Raw genomic sequence first — 21148 nt, forward strand, 5'->3', positions numbered from 1 at the left:
TGCTCTTACCTTTGCCTTTTCCGGGCGCCCGGTGATGACGCAATGCTCCTTGATTGGCTCTGCATCGGAGGCGGTGGTCTAGGGAGTCGAGAATTCTGCAAGCCAGACACGTGGTAGCGGACGGCGAGGAGTTTGAGGGGTCTTAAGCCCAAAAAAGTTAGGAGTTTTGCAGGTAGGTGCCCCCTTTCTTCGTTGGTGTAGTGGCTGCTACGGGTGGATGAGTCGCGTGGCACCCAGACGCTTCCTGGTTGTGCTGCAGTACAGCAATTGTACTCCCGCCATGTCTCTTTCCCTCTTCTGGGTCTCCTGGTGGATTCTGGCTTCTGTAAAAAATAGATTCTCCCAAATCGTGTGAGCTTCATGGCATCTCTGAGAGAAAAATTCCTCCTTTCCACTGGCCTCTGCTCAAGGGTCACGTTTTCATGTGAAAGTTTTTTCTAGACTCCCAAGTCACTTAGGAGGTTAGGACCGATCTCGAATACCTCAGCTAAGGGCTTCGTAAGATCTGGGGCCGCTGGAGATGACCCATGGAGTGAAGATAAGTCCCTCGTTATTGACTAAGCCTAGATGTTCCAGGGCACGGTCCAAGCTGGGATACATCAATTCATAAGACAAGGTAAAGATTTAGAGCAGGAGCTTTGGACCCAACTACTTTGTCGTTGTATGACCTTGGGCAACTTGTTTAATAACTCTCGGACCTTCAGTTTAGTCATCTGCAAAATGAGGGAGATAGTACCTAAATCATTGGACTGTGATAACCATTAAAAATCAATATATGTATAGAACTCTGTTGGGAAACGTTAACTAAAGTAGTTTTGAGATTTGTGAAAATCTCAAGAGATCAGGGAAGCTGTTCCCTCAGACTATTAAAGTAATCAAAGGACCTGCTCTGTAACTTGAGTGTCCATCAGAAGGGTGATGGTTGATTAAACTGTTATGTCCAAACTATGCAATATCATGAAGTAGTTATTTTAAAAGTTAGCTCTGTGTCTCTTCTTCAGGAAGAATATTCATTGTGTATTTCTTGGAGAAAAGCAAATTGCAGAGAAGTGCTTACAGTATATTATGTTTCCATTTTTTATATTAAAAAACAACCCTCTCCCATATACAAGTATGTTTAAATGTGTGAGTTAGAGGCTGGGAGGATGGATAGATACAGAGGGGCAGATAAGGGAAAACAAGAACAGTTATAAGAATAGTATGGCAAAATGGAAAATATGACTATAAAATTACATCTTAACAGAACAGTTAATATATAAACATTGCATATGTTAATAAACAAGATGGAACTTCAAGTAGACTACCGGCCTGTTAGAGCACAGCCTCTAAAGCCAGACTTCTGTTATTTAAGACCTGGCTCTGCCACTTCCCAAATTGTACTTTACTAGCCTCTGTTTCCTCATCTGTAAAATGCACATAATAATAGCATCTGTCTTAGGCTGATATGATGATAGATACTAGTGGAGTTAATATGTGAAGAATGGTACCTGATACATAGTAAATGCCCAATAAATGTTGCTAGTATTGTTGTTATGTCTTTAAATAGGTGAAACTAATTTGTTAACTTTTATTGCAATTACTGATATATTTGGACTTACTTCTACCATTTTATTTTGTATTTTATTTTTTGGATGTGCTTTTTGGTCTCTTTTCCTGTTTCTTGCCCTTAGTTGTATTAACCAATTTTTCTTTATCTTCTCCTGCCCCTCCCCAGTGGGTTTGGAAGTTATCCATTGCAGTAATCTTTTAGTGGTTATTTAAAAATTCTTAACACACATACTTAAAAGTTTAACATTAGCATCATCTCTCTCCTCTTCCCAAATAGCATAGGATTTTTATAATGCTCTCCTTCTGAATGATTAATCTCCTCATCTTCCGTTACTGGTTCCTAGAACTTTAGAGTCCCTCATTTCTGTGTGTCTTTCTGAGTCAGCTCAGTGCACCATATTTTTTAGGAGTCCTTCAGACTTACTTCTATGCCATATATAAACAGTGTAGAGTGTGTATGTATGTGTGCATATTTATAAATATGTATGTACAGTTTTTCTTTCAGAAAAAATATGTTCACCTAAGCTTGCTCTTTTCCCTTAGCATATCGTGATCATTCTTCCATGACAGTCTGTAGAGAATTCATTAAGAAGCATTTAAAAATTCCTACTCTCTGGAGGGAATGGGGAGAGGGGAGAACTATGTGGCAGTGGAGGTGTCAGGACAGGTCCAATGCTGCCACACATGCAGGGAATCTTTGTTAGCCCTTGTAAAGGCACAGATCTACATATAGCCTGTCACTTGTCCTTCGAGTGATGAGTTTTTCCATTAACCATTATTTCCAAGTGGCTTTTCTAATGATTTTTTCTTAAGGCTCTCCCAGGAAGTGAAAGTGAATGTTGTATATTGAAAAAAGCACAACACCAGAAATCTTAGAAGAGACCCACAATGAGTGAAAGAGGAAAGAAAGGGATATGATATGAAGGCAAATAAAAACCAGATAATATTTTGAACAGATTCAACAATTTTCAGCATTTCTTTATATATATATATGTGTGTGTGTGTGTGTGTGTATATATTTATTTATTTAATATATTTAATTGAAGTATAGTCAGTTTAAATGTAGTGTCAATCTATTTTCAGCATTTCTAAAGTCTAATGGCAATCATATGTAACCTGGGATGTTAAACAGAGGTTAACTAAAGTGTTGGGTTTTGTTGTTTTTACCTGGAATTGAGTTAACTCAGCACAGAGGCATAGAAAAGCACATTATCTCATGCTCATCGGAAGGTTTGATTGTGAATCTTTTACGCTATTTATTAATAAACTGGAAAAAAGAAAGGATGAGTTTGATGGGGAGAGATAATGATAAAAATTAGTAGCATTCCAGAATCATGAACTTCATTTTTCAAACATAACTAGTTTTATCCTATGAAGGTTCTTCCTACCTTTATATGAATTTAGGTAAAAAAATACAACTCATGTGTATGTGTAAACTCTACAAAACTTAAACAACTGGAGTAAGGGGAGAAATGAGCAAATTCTTATCCTTAGCCCTTTCTGAAAAAACCCCAGACAATACAATTTCTTCCATTTTCAGATGTGTGTGACAGTAATTAAGTGCTGAGTTACTGTAGTATTTAATAACCTTAGTCCATTAAATTTTTATTAGTTCTTATTTATGTTTCAAAATCCTGTTGTTCTATTAATCTAATGCTCAGAATAATAGTTGATTCATTAACTTTAAAGTGAATTTCTCACCTTTGTGCTTTCCCCTGCTTCCGTTCCCTAGAACTTACTTAGGTTGTGAAATACATTCTTTAACTTTGCTACAAATGGCTTTAGAGCTCTGTTTAAAAAATTTTTTGTCACTTAAAATAAGGAGGTTATGTGTATTATCTGATAAATCAATAAGGAATATGATGGTATAAGCTAATGATTCTTGTATTTTCTATATTACATTCTTATTAGCCTGTACTTATATATTTTTTTAGCATAAACTTTATTTTACTTTAACAATTGTAATGTATAATAGCACGGCTTTAAAAAATAGCTTTTATATTACCCTTTGTTAAAACAAAACTTTTTCCCCTTAATACTCTCCATTTTTATGGGTTTCCATGTCACTTATTTTTGTGTCTATCTTTGTGATAACTTGAAAAAATTGGTCATAGAAAATTGACCAGCCTTTCTGCAAACACTTATACTTTTTTTATAATTCATGTTTAACATGAAATCACTTATTGAACTACACAGAAAATAGTTATTCTTATTTCTAAAATTCTAAAGACTATATTGACTATTTTATTTCAGTATAAAACTTATGACTCCCCAAAATATAATATTTGCATTCCTGAATATTTTTGAACTAAAGATAAATAATGTTTATTTATTTGTCTATTATTAAAACTGGGCTTAGCCTAACTGGCAAGAATTCCGGAGGATATGGTACTTACTGTAGAGGTGTAGTTTTTTAAAAATGCTAGATATCCAGTGACATTTTGCAAATTATCTTGCATGCCTGGTTACTGTTTTTCAGGGCATTTAAAAAAGTGATTTCCTTCAGTGAGCAATACTTAACTAATATAAATCCAACAAAGTAATTGACAATGTTTTCTGAATTTTTCCCCTGTGTATCTATGGCATTTAGAAAGTGTATCATTTTTTAAGTCAAATATTTTTCCTTCTCAGTTATAAAAGTAGTGGAACATTGCTTATAAATTGCATGGATACTCCACACAGTTTCTCGCCTCTACGTGGACACCATATGAGAACAGACTGGAAAATAATCCCTCCTCTCAGAGATAATGTCTGTTTATCTTTTGATGTATATTCTTCCATGTATTTTAGTAAACGCCAGAATGCTGCTTTGGAACCTGTTTTCTTCATTTAATTACATGTTAGGAAAACTTGCTATGTTGCCTAGTATTCTCTCAAATTAGAGAAGGAAAAAATGGATCGAATCAGTCATAAATATTCCCCAAGTCATGTGATCTTTCTCTATGTACATTTTCAAGGCTGGGAGAAAGTCTTGGCTTCATAGGACTCTTTCCATGGTTAGTCTTTACTTCCATCCTTCTGTTTGGTTTTCATCCACTCAGACAAAACTTCCATGACTGAATTTAAATGTGGTTGATGTCATCATATGGCTTTGGGACTTTGGGGAAGGTGTCTTAGTCTCCGTGTCTTTTCCCATTCTCCTATTCCTATTATCTAAAAAAATTCTAGACTGGAAGTAGTAACAACCATGCTGTCTTTTTTTTTTTTTTTTTTTTTTTTTTTTTGTAAGTTGCTTTCTTAGCAAAATGTTTAGCCTACAGATGTTATGGAACTTCTCCTGAATGTAAATGTTCTTTTCTTATCAGGACCTGGAAGAATCCCTGAGGATGAAGCTAAATCTTACAAAGGTAGTTAATGGCTGCCGCCTGGGAAAAATAAAAAACCTAGGCAAAACAGGGGACTGCACCATGGACATTCCGGGCTGCCTTCTGTACACCAAGACTGGGTCTGCCCCACACCTGACCCATCACACACTGCATAAAATCCATGGGGTTCCTGCCATGACTCAGCTTACGCTGTCATCACTGTAAGTATGAGACCTGATCATCCACATGTCAACTCAGGCAGCAGCTTGGTTACCTTAGTAAGGTGCAATAAAGAGAAAGACTTTTTTGCTTTTGTGTACAAAATTGGTAGATATTTTAGGATGAAATCAGAAGATAGATAACACGTCTTAGACGTCATCTGGCTCTAGTCTGGAAGCCATGGGCCAGGTCTACTTGTTAGAGCTGCTTCACTTTTCCATCCTGCCCTCATTGCCACTGCTCCCAGCGGCAACAGGGCAGGGAATGCTCTTAGGGGCTAAACTTGGGACCTAGGGGCTGTCTTCATGCACCAGCCTCAAAGTTTTCTCTGTCTCTGCACATGTACTTGCTGGTGCACTCTGGGGAAACAGAACTAATGGAGTTAGATCACTTGGTGTAATGTACAGACTTATCTTGCCCTTAATTGGAGAATCTGCTATATGGTCAAATAACTGCAGGACTGTGTTAATAACAGTGATTTTAAAGGGGCAAGGGGGAGAGGGAAATCCACATATTTTGAAGCAGTTGATCGTTGCCAATTCCTTTTCTCACAGAACCAACAAAAGGTCTTGCAAATTGAAGACCTTTATTCTGGCTAATGAACCCAACCTAATGAGTGGAGACTCTTAAATAATGGTGTCCTCAGTTGTTTGAGGCCACATTTACTGTCATGTAGCTGGTTTTGGTGAGGAGAGGAGGGCTTCATTTGTTGCATAACACGTACATTATTATGCTTCATATTTCCTGTTTTGCTTATAGGGCAGAACATCATGAAGTCCTGGCAGAATATAAGGAAGGAGTTGGAAAGTTTATAGGTAAAAATTCATCAAATTATTTGTGTGTGCCATGTGATGTATCGATTTGGAGGTTGGAGAGATTCTGTTTATTCTTTGATCTTTCATTCATACATTTACTTATTCATTAATTTAATAAGTATTTGTTGAGCACCTAAGAACCAGTCAGTGGGGATTCAAAGATGAGTAGGATATAGTTGCTGCCCTCGTGAAACTCAGAGCCTGGTTAGGATAAAGATAAACAGGTAGTTCTAGTAGAGTGTGGTGACTGCATCTGAAGGGTTAGGCTGGGACACATGTATCGTGAAAGCCCCGAGGGAGGAACACGTAACCTGCTGTAGGGTGAATATGGAGGGAGGTCAGAATAAAGACAGGATTCTGGAGAGAGAAAATGAAGAGCACCTTAGCTGGGTCAAGGGAGAGTAGGAGTTAGCCAGGGCAGGAGGTGGGTGCGGTGGTGCTGGTAGACAGGTGTGGGCAGACTAGGCGTAGAGCGAAGACCTAGGGGTGAGGAGCCACTTGGGACGTACCCAAGACTCCAAGTGGTCTTGTCATGTTTGAGCCTTAAGCATAAAGCAGAGAATGAAGACTTTACACTTAGCTATATTCTGACATGTTAATATTATCTTCTGTTCCAGAAATAGGATTTTAAATGCTGTTATGTTTGTCCATTTATTTATAGGAAAAGCTTAGTAGTGACAGCTAGAGAACCAATTCTTCTGTAGACCACTTTCTCCTGAAGCTTTTGTCCCCATTATCTAGGACTCACTTAAGTACATGAAAATCTTGCCTCCATTAGTTTTTCAGTCCTCTGCTTCTGAGGGAAACTGTGTGATGACTCGGTTGTCACCAAGCCCTGTATTTCAGTAGAGGGATTTATATAATATAGTTTTCCTTGATCTGAGACCAGGTTTAATAACCAGCTTTGGGTACAAGCATATAATTAAGTGAAAATAGCTAATATAAGCTTTCTGGAGATAATTGTAATAATTGAAATTGTGGAAAATAAGGTGGAGAACTGCAGAGATTTTTGTTGTTTGCTTTATATTTTTGGTCTTTTTCCAGCAAAATCCTACTTTTTTTTCTGCTGAAAATGTAGCATATGAAATTTAAGTACTATGTTTTACTAAACATTTTGAGGGATTTTTTTTTTAAACAAATACCTTTTTTGACTCAAGAACCTAAAAAAAAGGTCATATTGAGTCAATGAAACTTACTGAAAAGGAGATCAATTTGCAGTGTCCTACAGCTTTTCTGTAATTATGACCGTAGGGAACCATGATGTGGGGTGGATTTATTATTAATGAGATTACCTTTTGAGTGTATCATTTCATCTTTCCATCTTTCTAGTTCCCCTTGAATGGTACCCAGAATGAACATACTTGATGTTAAATTTCAAAGCAAATTGTGTAGGGTCAACATATCATTAAACACTTTTATTGTATCTCATATTTCAAGATAAACCTTTCCTTCATAGCAACTCACTATGTCATTAGGAATGAACCTTTACATTTAGTTCTTTTAGATTAGTAGATTTGAAAGTAATCTTTTCATTCACATTGATAGGCCTTCTATAATTCAAAGATCAGGTGTGTGCAATTTACTGTGTTTTAGAGTTGCTTTATCTGGCAGTACACATTATGAAGCTGCTCTCTGTTGTGACACAGTATGATTGTTGTTGTGAGTTGTTTCAAAGTTCCTTTTTGTGTTTTTACAGGCATGCCAGAATCGCTTTTGTACTGCTCCCTGCACGATCCAGTCAGTCCCTGCCCAGCTGGTTATGTCACAAATAAGGTGTGTTCTCAGAAAGTCCTCTGAGGCTGCAGTTCTGTCCCAGGAAGTCAGCCTGTTGTACCCCTCAGATTGAAGGATCCCCCTTCCTGCGATGCTGGCCCATTCCTGACCCCTTTAAACCTTCTCTCTATTTCTGTGATGCAGTGGCTGGTGCGGTTTATAGGACTTAGAGTAGGGCTGCCCAAGGATGAGGTTAAGGTAAGGAGTATGTCCTCAGCTTTTTCACTGCTGCCAAAAATTTGGGGGTCGAGAAAGGTCAAGTACATACCAAAAAAAGAAATTGCTATGATGGTAAAGAAAACAATAGTTTTTTGATACCATACTTTATTTGCAGTTTCAACAGCCTCAGGAAGAGTGGGGGAAAGTTGCTGATGGATGTTATCACATGTATGACTATATATAATAGAACCTCAGTACAGTACTGGTTGCTTTTAGAACAGAATTTGAAAAAGCTGGGTCTACAGCCAGAGATTTTAGCTTGTGAAAAAACAGTATCAAAAGAACTTCATTAAAAGTTTTAACCTGAGATGTGGCCCTATTGCATTATCCCTGAGGACAGCATTCTGGAAAAGCTTCAATATGTACCACTACTTTACAGGCACAGTTACTTTTCTTGCACCCACTTTTTTGTTATCAACAATATCTATTAATCTTGCTTAAGATAACTACTTTAAATTAGTCCTGAAACTTCTTTTTATTTTGTAATTTGATCTCAAAAGAAACAGTTTTGACCTTGATTTCTTAAATCCCATTTTAGAAGGGAGAAATGATTCATTTAAACATTGTTCTTATGCCAGAATAAAAAATTGTAGTTTTTATTCTGGCATAAGAAGATTGTATGCAGCCTCTCCGTTTACGTCTTTGTTAATCTTTTCTAAGAGGATAGATGCAGTAGGGGAACGAGTAGCCACAGAACATATAGAGAGTCTTGTGTACCGTGGGGTTTATGTCTTTTCATAGAATTCTGTATCTAACTCAATCTAGTAAACACTTATTAAACATTAATATTGTGTGCCCCAGACTGCTTTTGGAGTACAGCCATGGGTTGGGATACTCTAGTCAGACAAATATACAGTGGTGTGATAAGGGCTATCTTTTCTATGGAAGAGATTAGCACGAATAGCTGAAAGAGCTTGTTAGAGTGAACAGTTGGCTGTGCCTAGGGAAGTTGGGGAAACACTTTAGAGTAGGTGATATTTGAACTCTTTGTCTTGAGGATGCATAGTATTTTACCAGGCAAAGAGGTATGGGAAGGACATTTCAGTCAAAAGGAACAATGTGATCAAAGACAGAAGAATTGAAGTCTGTGGTGTATTCAGGAACAGCATGGGGTGGGAGAGAGTGGAAGACTGGGCTTCTGGAAAAGTAATAACAGAGAATTCTTGGATGCTAGCTCAGAAGTTGGCTTGTATGGCCACTGAAGGACTCTGTGACCTATCAGATCCCTCCTCTTTTACCCACTGTGTCAAGGATATTGAATTGCCACCCTCTCTCCAGCTGTAAAGAAGAATTAAATTCAGAATTGCTTTAAATCATTTTATTATTTTCTTTTTATCCGCATGTTACTCTGGCTAATTCCTCACCGTCTTGTTCCATGGCAGTCTGTGTCTGTGTGGGGTGTTGGAGGACGAGTGGAAATTACTGCGTCCAAGTTCATGGCAATGCAGCAGGCCCTTCAGCCAGACTGGTTCCAGTGCCTTGCAGATGGAGAGGCAACTTGTGATGAAGCGACTTCCATGAAAAGGGCCAGAAAGTCTGTTGACCGATCACTTCTCTTCCTGGATAATTGTTTGAAGCTACAGGAAGAGTCTGAGGTAGAGCTGTGCCCCCCACCACTCCTTTCTCTCAGAAACTCCAATTTTACATTCCATGGGACGCCTTTTCTGCTACTCCTCCTGCTGCTCCGCTCCTCACTTCTTGGTCTCTTTGACACTCTCCTGATTTTTCTCCTGAACGTTTAGATATTCTTGCTCCTTAGGATTCTGTCTTAGGCTCTCTTTTCATTCCACACTGTATGTTTTCCCTGGGTAGTCTTAACTGCTGAAAATTCTAAAATTGTGTGTATAATCAAGATCCCTCTGCTTAGCTTCGGAATTACACAACGATAGGCCTTTAGCTATGTTCTGTCGCTGGATTATTCCTCACATGCACCTCAGACTCAGACATAACCAAACTCAGTATCTTCTCTCCTCACATGTGCTCTTCTGTTTGCTCTGTCTCCCTTCCCACCCCAGAGATGGGTGTCTTTCAGGACTCCTTTTAATTATTAATTAGTATTCAGTGGGCCACTCCCCCTTGGTTCTGGGTCCCTAAATCTGTCTGGAATTACCACCTGAAGGCACAGTAACCTTATCACCCTGTGAGCTGGGGAAGATGAAGCTGGAGCAGTAAATAAGGGGTCTTGATAGCAGAGTTAATAAAGCTGGAAAAGGCAGCATTCATCAGGGGAGAGCAGAGGAGGCAGGAGAACAGAAGAGAGTGGTCAGAGGAGAAACTTCAGTATCTGTGATCATTCATGTGGAGTGATCCTGAGCAGTGATCAGATCCCCCTACAGCAGAGCACACTGAATTTGAGAAACATTGCTCTTTTGAGTTCATCAAAAAATATATATATATAATTTGGATAATAGGGTTAACATACATGAAATAACTAGAGGAAACTAACTTGTCCTTGTGAATAGAACTCTCAGTATCTGCGGTGAGAGTTCAGCGTGGGGATGTTGCTGTGGGTCTGAATTGTTAACTTTGCCAACAATTGTTTTGAGCCAGTACCTGTCCTTGTAGGATGAGTGATGTTTGGCTGAGTGGAAAGGAGGACAGGGAGTGTGACAGAGCATTATTAGAAAGGCTGGATGAGCCTCAAACTTGCCTCCCATGTTAAGTCAGCCTCACCATTTCCCATGATTTCTGTGTTGCTCAAATGCTGGGGTCCCTCTCTGTAGCCTGGGGTCCTACCCCTAGGCTACTGCCTTGGCATGATTATTGATAGGGCCACCTTTTACTCTTAAATATGTTCCATTTCAGGTAATAAATTATGTGATTATACTTCTTATACCCATGAGAATGGTTTCCCAGATAGCGCCGTGCCAGTCTCAGAAAGGGGCAGGCCTGTATAACTATCCGCTTTGTATGTCTAAGTATACCTTTTCCTCTTCCTGTGATTTCTCTCCTTCCTATTCACTGGATCTTCCTGTTCTGAATGCCCTTAAATATTGAAGCTTCCCCAAGGTTCTGCTGTCGGCTTTCTTTCCTACTCCATATGTTCCCTAGGCCAGGGGTGGCAAGTGGGTTTCATCTCAAGGTACTTGGAGCTGTGCCCAGTGCAGCAGGGGGACAGTGGTCTGCTGGCTGTGTCCGCCCCGGCAGCAGGCGTGCTGGGTGGCAGCACTGTGCCCAGCACCTCCCATTCTAACCTGGACAATCACACTTTCGGGTACATATCCATAACGTTCAGTCCATGTAGTCAGTGGCTAATACCTCAAAGTCAGAACACACAAAACAGAATAATCATCTTGCCTCAGCCTTCACTGTTTCCCTCAGATTCCCTATCTGCTCTTCTCATCATCTCCCTGGACTTCAGAATAGGAGCCAGGAGCCATCCTACGTTGTCTTCATCTCCTCCTCTGGCAACTCATCAGTCAAGTTGTGTTGATCTGACGAGGTTTCAGATCCTCTCTCTCTTTACCCCACTGCTGCCGTTGCCTTAGTCCAGATTCTCTTCCACTGGATGATGAACGTCATCTCCTGCCCTGTCCTTTAGCCCCACTCACCCTTAATTCATTCTCCACACACAGCCAAATCATCCTTACTAGAGGAACGGTCCGGTTGTGTCCCTCTTGCTTAAACCAAGAAAGGAAATTCCTTCCTCATAACATTCCAGGCTCCCTCCCCGTCCCTCTTCTCCCAGAGAGCCTCTGTTGACTTATGTTTTTCCTTGCAAGCCTTATTTTTTTACGGTTCCATACTTGTAATATGTACACGCCTGTGTGTGGTTTCCATTACATGAATATGATCATATATTCAGAAATGTGCTTATTGTTGCTTAACTCTATCTCAAATCTCTTTTCCTATCAATGTATACATTGCTAGATGTGCTGCTTTCTTTTTTAAAACAGCTGTATAGGAAGCCATACTGTGAATATATTATCATTTATTTAAGCCTTTATTGATGACACTTAGGTTGTTTCCAGTTTCTCATTATTCTAAACATCTTTGTAAATATACCGTGCTGCATATGAATGAATAGATTTGTAGGGAAGACGCTTTGAAGTGGAATTTTAGGTATAAAGATAAAAGCATTGACATTTTGATAAGTGTTGTTTATTTGCCCTCCCAAGAGGCTGAACTAATTTTTATTCTCTCTAGTTTTCAAGGCACACAAGTGCATTTCTCTTAACACTTTTACCTCATTATGTTGATGTCTGTCTTCTAACTTTTTTATCAGTGTGATGGGTGAAAATGGTATCTAATTGTTCCCAGTTTCCATTTCCTTACTTGTGAGGTTTAGTAAGCTCTCCATTTGTGTATGGAGCATTCACGTGTTTGCCTACATTTCATATTCACATATTTGCCTGGATTTCTGTGGGGTTTCATTTCCTTAGAGGATTTGTTGGAGCTTTATGTATCGTGTACACATTTATCTATTCCTCCAATGAATAAGTGAATAAGTTTGCCTTTGCCTTTATTGATAGTGTATTTCCCTAGGGAAATTTTAATGTTTTTGTACTCAAATATGTCAGCCTTCTCCTGTAAGCTTTGGCTTGCGTTGGAAGGCCTTCCTTATCCCAAGACTATAAAAATATTCAATATATTCTTCTAATGCTTATATAACTGTATTTTTTATGTTTAGATCTTGGAATTTATTTTTGAGGATGGTGTGCAGTAGTAATATTTGTTTTATTTTTTCCCAAATGAACAGTCAGTTGTCCCCCTCAAACGGTTCCACAGTTCCTAAATTTATTTCTAAGAGATTTGGAGGTAGTCTAAAGTAGACCAGGATAGTCATTTAAACAAATCAAAACTGTTGCTTTTGTTCTTTTCCTCTTGTACCAGCTTGGTGTGTGTTTAATTTAATCGAAGCTAAATCATGGGTACCTATGTGGCTTTCAAATTGTGTTCTCTGGAGCCCTGATTCTTGGGAAGGAAGGAGGGAGCACCAGCCCTCTGCACGCTTCACTTGAGATCTTGTCTGTCCATCAGGCTGCTGTGTAAGGCTCATTTAAATGAAGGTCTCTGCTACTGGAAACAGTTAAAAGCATTCAGTCCTTTCTTGCCTTAGGTCCTTCAGAAAAGCATGATCATCGGAGTGATTGAAGGTGGAGACGTTTTGGAAGAAAGGCTGAGGTCAGCACGAGAGACAGCCAAGCGGCCTGTAGGTGGCTTCCTTCTGGACGGCTTGCAAGGGAATCCAGCGACCCTGGAGACGCGACTGCACTTGCTGTCATCAGTCACTGCGGAGCTGCCCGAGGACAAACCGAGGCTAGTGATCGGTTAGGGGGCAGGCCGAACCTCCGGGGCTGCAGAGCAGGGGTGCTGCGGAGTGTGCATGGGTGTGTCCTTTGATATCTTGTTGATGTTCTTTCTGGGCTGATTCTGCTGAGGCAGACTTGGGGGGTAGTTCCCGTCAAGGTTTTCCTGCCTTTGATTTCAGAACGTAAACCAGAGGACATTGCCATGTGAATTAGTTTATTTGATCCTCATTGTAAGTGAGGGCAAGTGTTTCCCCTCATTCTTGTGCCAAATACAAATACTGTTCTTTATTCATTATAACCTGGTGCCTGGGGACAGGTATAAAGTCATATAGAACTCTGGCCTTAGTCAAGAGAAGCTGAGGATAGATCTGGGCTGCCTAGAGGAATGAATATGGGTCTACCAATAAGGACCTTTAAGAAGTTCTTACATTTGAGGCAGGTAGTTAATGGCATTATTTTTTGAAATCGAGGGAACTGGCAGCCCTAGTGTGGCTGGTTCTTTGCATAAATCACAGAATTCACTAGGTACTGGAGAGAAGAGTGATCTGCAAGATTCAAAGCTAAAAATCCCAAGGTTTTACTGTAGTCTGTTATCCCATTTGGTATGAATATTCATGCTTTTTTCTTGCAGACCTATTAAGAGGTTTGATTTTAGGGTGCTGCTTTATACCCCTCGGGCTGTTGAATAGTGAGTGTGTGTGTGTGTACATATATGTAATTTTATGCTTTCTGAAAAGTCCAGGTACAGCTTACAGTTAAGTGTATGAATCTTATGTATAGCTCAATGAATTTTACCCATATGTATGCTTGTGTAAACACCAGCCAGAACAAGATATTTCCATCATCCCGGCCAGCATTTGCCCCCCTCAATTTTAACCTAATTCTCTGTGTTCATTGCTTTCCCTCCTGTGCTCATTTCATTCTGGTGCAGATGACAATTCAGCACTAGTGTTTCTAGTCATTTTCTGGACTTCTTTTGAGTTAAGTGCTCACAGATGTCTGTTACTGGATTTGAAAGCTGGGATTGTCTTTTTTTCTACAAGTATGTAGAAATGCCAGCTTCATTTGGAGATGAGTTCTAAAACATTACATTACTTGAAGGAAACTGTAGACAGAAAAACCAGCACATATTTAAGGGTTCTGGTTGTTTAATATTACATAAGCCTTTTTTTTGGAGTTCTTTTAGAAATCAGGGCATCTATAAGCTTTTCTCCGCCAGTCTATAAGAGGGACTCTGGGTAGAAAAACAAACGTAAAACATAGCAGCCAGCCAGCCCAGAGCTAGTGCTTCTCCCCATCTCGTTTTAGTGGGAAAACCTGGTTGAATATTACTAACACTCTCGGAAAGCCTTACCCATTACCTCTAGAAATACCATCTCACTCTACCGTGCAGACTTTTTTAATGGAGAAAATACAAAGAATCAGAAAGTGAACTAGCTTCTCAGATCCTATGGGCCGAGTTGAAACTCTGAGAGCAAGAATTGCTCTGTAAATGAACTTACGAAGAATACAGTGGATAAAAAATGTCTTTCTTGAACCAATTATGAAAAATAATTATAAGCAAAATATAGTTAAAACATAGAAAAGTATTTGAAGGGGAAATAAAGCACATAGCTTTACACTCTCAAAAGACCTGCCTCTGTAGTGGGTAGAAAGGCCATAAAGTTCAGCCTGAGACTGTGGGGGTCATTTCAGAAGGAATGAGGGGAAAGGAAACTAACCTTTATTAAGCTCCTCTTTGGGGCCAGAAACTACACTGTGTGCTTTGTCAAATATATCATTAATCCTCATAATCAGTCTGTGAGGTATATATTATTGTTCTTGTTTTTAAACTGAGAAAACTGAAATACAGAGAGGTTAAGAAACCTTCCCAAAGTAACACAGCAAGTAAATAAATGGCAGAGCTGGGATAATAGTCCAGGTCTCTCTTCCTCCAAAGCCCTGTGTTCTTTCCATCACACCTTATTATCTGCTTCCTGCCACGCTAACCATGATTTTCACTATTATTCCTTTTAGTGCTTCTGGAAAGACTCCCTGATTTCATTCCTGGCGTTGTCCTCATGTCACCGTTCTTATTATTTTCACAGGCTCATCTGCGGTGTTAGCCGGCCAGATGAGGTGCTCGAGTGTATTGAAAGAGGAGTGGACTTATTTGAGAGCTTTTTCCCGTATCAAGTGACAGAGCGGGGATGCGCCCTGACTTTCAGCTTTGATTACCAGCCGAATCCTGAAGAGACATGTAGGTCTTGTGAAATTAATCTCGGTGTTATCCTTAAATGTCTTCTATTTCCTATCAACTTTTGGCTTGAGTCACAAGCCAGAAATATGTGCATGCTATAAAGCCAGACTTTTATAAAACTATGTCTTTGTTTCTTATCTGTGCGCCCTGGCATGTTGGCACACAAAACCAGGTACTTATTACTATATACATAGCTCATCGTTACTAGGAAGTGATTTTGTAGAGAGCAGAACCAAGAAAAACAAAACCTCTTCTATTAACCCGAAGAAAAAGAACAGTCAGAGTGAATTGTGATGAAAATCTAAGAAAAGAGAACCTTTGAACTTCTTGGTAAAAGTTTAATTTGTTTTTTCACAAAAGAATTCTTGTCTGCTTTTTGCCAACCCCATGCTATTAAAATACAGGAGTCTTACCTCCTCTGATCCTAGTGTTACTTTTGCTTTTTGGGGTTTTTTCACATACTGAGATGTGAAAGCTGTTTTCCTCTGCTAAGGTTACTTTGAAGCACTGCCATTTTCTTTTATTGCTCAAGTTATTCAGAAGTCGAGAAAATTAGTTTCAGATTCTAACATTTAACTGGCAGTAGGAAAGGAACCAGGATGTAGACTTTGGGTTGGGGTCCCTTGAAGTGTCTCCGCAGCGTCAGCCTCAGGAGAACATCACACCGCCTTCCCTCAGGCCTTCAGGGTGTGCTTTCCTTTCCCACTTCTTGCTCTCCTTTGATCTCTTCCTCTGTCACTGCCAGCCTTAAATTTGAGGAAGGCCAGAGACTTCTTTAAAGGTTTATCTTATTCCCTACAAGCCATTAAAATTTCATTCAGAACATGTTACACTTTTATAAGCTTAACCATTCATCTGAATGGAATTACTCTAGAAACAGAATAAATCAAGTTGATCAAATTCTTACATATAGGAGGTCAACTTTACTGTCTTTTAGGCAGACTAGAATGTAATGTATGTGGACAGGCATAGCGTAAACACTTTATAAATGTTCATGACTTCATTTACAAGCTAAATTATCTCTACCAGGACATAGGTGACTGTTAGTCATTCTGTACCGAAGAATATGCAAAACTCTGCCAAGAACCTGATATTGAGTTCTCTGGGGCAAACAAGTTCCTCTTGGGCCAGAGAAAGCCAAATTTCTCAGGAAAACTGAGTTCAGACGTTTTTATTAAACTATTATTATGAATCATATTTGCATGTGTGTATATAGTGAATTGAAGTTTATTGCCAATCACAAAGTGAAAATTCCAAAGGAATAAGTTGCCTAACATAGGCAGCAGTTCCCCCAGTGACAAGGACTTTCCGGAAAGCCAGGGCTTTATCATGCTTTCCCACATCAACATGCCAGTAAATGGCAACAAAATTAGAACAGCCCCGTGCTCAGTGCTCAGATTACGTTGCTTTTTTCTTTGACCTGGACACATTTACCTTCCTAGGACCATCTGCGCATTCTCCTTGGGTCAACCCTGAGATTGTTGTTACTTGAACCGAGAAGTACTTATCTACTTGACCCGCTTCAAAGCTGCTGGCTCTTTCATAGTAACTGGTGTTTCTTTTGCAATTCCAAGAATGTTCTTTCTTAAAGCCAAAAGTTCAAGGGAACAACTCAAGTCTCATTTAATTCTGGATTATCTGAGTTCCCTGGAGGGCCAGAGTCTCCATACAGAATACATAAATTGAAACCATATTCTATTTTTAATCTGTTTGGAACATACGTACAAAGCCCAATTAATTTGCATGTACATTATGGGAAGACATAACTCTTAACACATGCACACATATTTGTTCTTTCTCTCTCTCCCTCCCTCTCTCTTTCACACACATACACACACACACACCCAGCCAGACTTTTAAAATCATTACTTTACAGTGAGATTATATAATATATACTTGTAACTGTAATTGGCTTAGACACAGTTGAATTCCCAAGTTTTGATACTATAATATAGATAATAGGCCAGTGATCATCTTGGTACATATTGCTTTTATTTTCTTGTGCTATTTCCGTAGGATAAATTCTGAGGAATGGAATTACAGGGTCAAAGATCATGAAATAGAAACTAAAATAAATAAGGCCACTCTTTATCTGATCTTCATTCAAGACTTTTTGTTGGTTTGTCCTTCAGTATTACAACAAAATGGGACACAGGAAGAAATAAAATGTGTGGATCAAACAAAGAAAATTAAAACAACCAGTTGCAACCAAGAAATGACGTCATTTGAAATTAATCTGAAGGAAAAAAAGTAAGGAATTTTTTTGAGGTTAGATTTTGATTTCTGACTCTTTGATTTCAGTCTGTTTTAAAACTTTATGTAACTGTTCCCTTTTCAGTTGATGACTTCATAAAATATTTATAGTTGGTTATTGTTTGGGCCTTCTCAAATTCAGTTCCAGCAGAACTCTTTTTTTCTACAGATGAATCTGTGTACTTTGTCTTGTCAGAAAACTGAGGCTAGATAACTGCTGTCTTAGAAGAGCTGTCAGGAAGATTCGACCAAATCGACTGTTTGGTATTCTTCACTCTTTATGCTTACTTTAAATAACGACAGAGTGAAATAAGGATTTCAAGATAAAATACAACAAAAGTCTTAAATTTTAAGGAATTTAAGCCATCTTGATTATATACAGATTATAAATCTTGAATAAAATATTTGCCTTTATAAAGAATGAACTAAGTAAGATATCTTATAACTTTGTATTTGGCCAAAAGTGGTGATAATCAGTGAACCAGTGAGTGGTTTTTCTGTCAGCTTGGTCCACTCACTTCACTGCTGCAGTATTTTCGGTTTTATGTAAAGGGACATTCTAGGGATTCAGACTTATTCATGTCTATCTAGTAACAGTACAGACTTGAAAATTTATGAAAGAATATGAAATTCCTAGTTCTTATTTCTGCTGGGGCTTGTTGATTGTACGTCTGAAATGGTAATGTTTTCTACATTTAACTTCTTGAAAAATAGCCAAGGAGATATTCATTCATTTTTTAAAACAGGGTAATGTAAATGGTTACTACTAAAATTCCGTGTACATTATAGATTTAATTAGTAACTGCAGTATTCTTATTATCAGCACTGGACTTCAAGTTTTGGAGATTTGGCATTCAGATTGTAGCACTGCTCATGACTGTGACCTTGGTCAAGTCATGTGACTTCTTTCTAGTAGCTGATACAAGGTAGCACACACATTGTGGTTGGCATGTGCCCAGGAGGGTTCAAGCCCTTTACCATAATAACTCATTTAATTCTTGCAGCAACTCTGTAAGGTAGGCACTGTTATTACCTTGTTACATGACAGATGAGAAAGCGAAGGCACAGAAGGAGGTGAAGTGACTTTGCCGAGTGAGTTGTGAGCCAGGATCCAGCCCCAGGCGTGGCAGCTCCTGAGCCCTCCCACTCAGCCTCCTTAGCCGTCTTCATCAGTAAAGTGACAGTATAGTGCCCGTTTTCACTGGCGATTGCAGAGATTAAATGAGACAGTATAGGTAGAAGTTTTTTGTAAACTGCAAAAAAGCTCTGCAAGTAAAAGGTTGTACCGTGTCTTCTAACATTAATTCTGGAGGCGAGTGGGAGAAAAGTGTCATTCATCAGAACAGCGGCTCCTGACACTGCGTGCCTCTGCAGTGTGACTGCCCATGCTCAGCAGGAGGGAGTGCGCACCGACTCTTGCTGCTCCTCTGTAAGCCTCAGTCTACGAGGCTGCATCCATCAGAGGAAGATCCGAGTCTCCTGACTCATTGTGCTCTCCGTTAACTTGGACCACGTTGCTGTCTTGAGCAGTGCCCAGCACTGTGTTTGCCCAAGGTGTTATTAACTGTTGGTTTTACAGCAGCGGCAGAATAGGTAGCCTGGGTTGTAGATTTCTTGTTTTCCTCACTTTCTGGAATATCATGTAACTTCATTTCTCAGGTACCAGGAGGACTTCGGTCCGCTCGTGAGGGGTTGTTCCTGTTACTGCTGTAAGAATCACACTCGTGCGTACATCCACCATCTGCTGGTGACCAACGAGCTGTTGGCCGGGGTCCTGCTTATGATGCACAACTTTGAACACTACTTTGGATTTTTCCACTCCATCCGGGAAGCACTGAAAAGTGACAGACTGGCCCAGTTGAAAGAGCTCATCCACAGGCAAGCATCTTGAGACCCAGCAAACGCAGTCTGACCCTCACATGGAGCCTGTACCATTGCTGTGACGTGAGAAGAGAGAGCAAGAAGTGATCTTAGCGTTAATCACTTATATTTGAAAATAAAGTCTGCTCGAGTAAGGAACGTCTGTACCAAACTCTGCCCACGTGAGGCTAAAGAGACTTCTTCTTAAGACTTAAATGACCTAGATGGATCAGAATCGAAACATGACCTTTAATATTTCTACGCTAACTCTTTTAGGCAACAGAGATTCATTTAGTCAAAGATAAAAGCTTTAGATGTGAAGGGACAGCCTTGAAGTGAGGAAGATGAGATTCTGAGGGTTCACTGAGTTAGACTGGAGCTTGAAGGGAGATGATGGGTCAAAAGTAGCATGACCTCTGGACACATGCCTGCTGACCGAGAAGGCATCTGGCTGCTTCAAGTGTTCTCTTCATTTTGATCCTTATATTCTCAGGGGCCTCTTTTGGACACTTCTGCCTTCCAAGCTGTCCCAGCCGTGCAATCAACCAGAAATGACTTTTGTGACTTAACCAGGCTCATATCTCCATGGAATGTGGTGCTCACACATTGCCCCAGTGATCCATTGGCCCAGGGCACACTCTTCATTTGACCATATGGTCTTTCTGTGATTTGTCTCCCTAGAGTCAATGCAGTTGCCTATGAGGAGCTGAAAGTCTGCCTAACTGCTTTTATCTGTTTATACAGATCCACTGTGGTCTGCCCTTCAGGCTCATTCGTAGTCTAACCACATAATAACCATAGCTCCATCACTTGGGGAGATTCAGTCACCGTGTGTTTACTTGGACAGAGCCCTGGCCTGGCAGTTAAAGAACTGGGTTTCAGTTTTACTCAGCTGTGACACTTGGGCAAATCATTAACCTCTCCATGCCTGTTTCCTCCGGATTAAGTGGGCACAGGCATCGTGGATAGGAAATGTCTAAGATTCTGTCTAGCTCTAATCTTTGGGGAACAAGAAGTTTTAGGTTAGAGCTGTAGCCTTACTTGTGTCCTTGTTTATTGATCACTATTGACCCGATTTAAAAAAAAAAAAATGCAGTGGTGTCAGGACTCGGGCAACAGTAGAGATATCTGAGAGCCTAAAAAGAGATTTGGCCTGTGGATTTTAAAGTGGTTGGTAAATCAGCAGATCCTGAGGCTAGGAAGAACTTCCCTGATCACCTCTGATTCTATGAATTTTTTTTCTGCTCTCATTAGAGGAGTGATGTTCATGTTGATGGTGTGACAGGTGTTTTTTATTTTCTTTGTGCTTTTCTATATTTGTCAAGTCTTCTGTAAGTATATACATACATGCACGTGTACATACATAGTTTTTATAAAAACAGCCGCAGAACCAAAATGACGCCTTTGTTTTATTTATACCAGTGTGAAATATATTTGTCTTACATTCTTAAGCTATAGTTTTCTGTTTGTTCATTTTAGTGGGCATTACTGAACATTGTTTTTAATAATTTTGTGGTTACTGTACTTTTATGTGTTGGGTGCCCCTCGATGTGGCTTTATTAGTGCTTTAGGAATGCCCATGAATTTCAAAGTTAATAAATTCTGGAATTCATAGATATTCCTATAACCTCTCCAATGAATGGCAAGGGTACTTATGAAAGAAAA

General features: G+C 39.5%; 1 protein-coding gene across 1 annotated transcript; it reads left to right on the plus strand.

Annotated features, from left to right (window-relative positions):
* Positions 1 to 17: 17 nt before the first annotated feature.
* Positions 18 to 20934, plus strand: QTRT2 (queuine tRNA-ribosyltransferase accessory subunit 2). Its single transcript, XM_010970824.3, has 9 exons — positions 18 to 172; positions 4854 to 5074; positions 5832 to 5887; positions 7584 to 7660; positions 9262 to 9474; positions 12939 to 13138; positions 15219 to 15370; positions 17503 to 17620; positions 19283 to 20934. The coding sequence occupies exons 2-9, from the start codon at positions 4875 to 4877 to the stop codon at positions 19512 to 19514; spliced, it is 1248 nt and encodes a 415-aa protein (XP_010969126.1). The 5' UTR covers positions 18 to 172; positions 4854 to 4874; the 3' UTR covers positions 19515 to 20934.
* Positions 20935 to 21148: the final 214 nt, after the last annotated feature.

The sequence above is a fragment of the Camelus bactrianus genome, chromosome 1 (assembly GCF_048773025.1).
Source record: "Camelus bactrianus isolate YW-2024 breed Bactrian camel chromosome 1, ASM4877302v1, whole genome shotgun sequence".
NCBI classification, from domain to species: Eukaryota; Metazoa; Chordata; class Mammalia; order Artiodactyla; family Camelidae; genus Camelus; species Camelus bactrianus.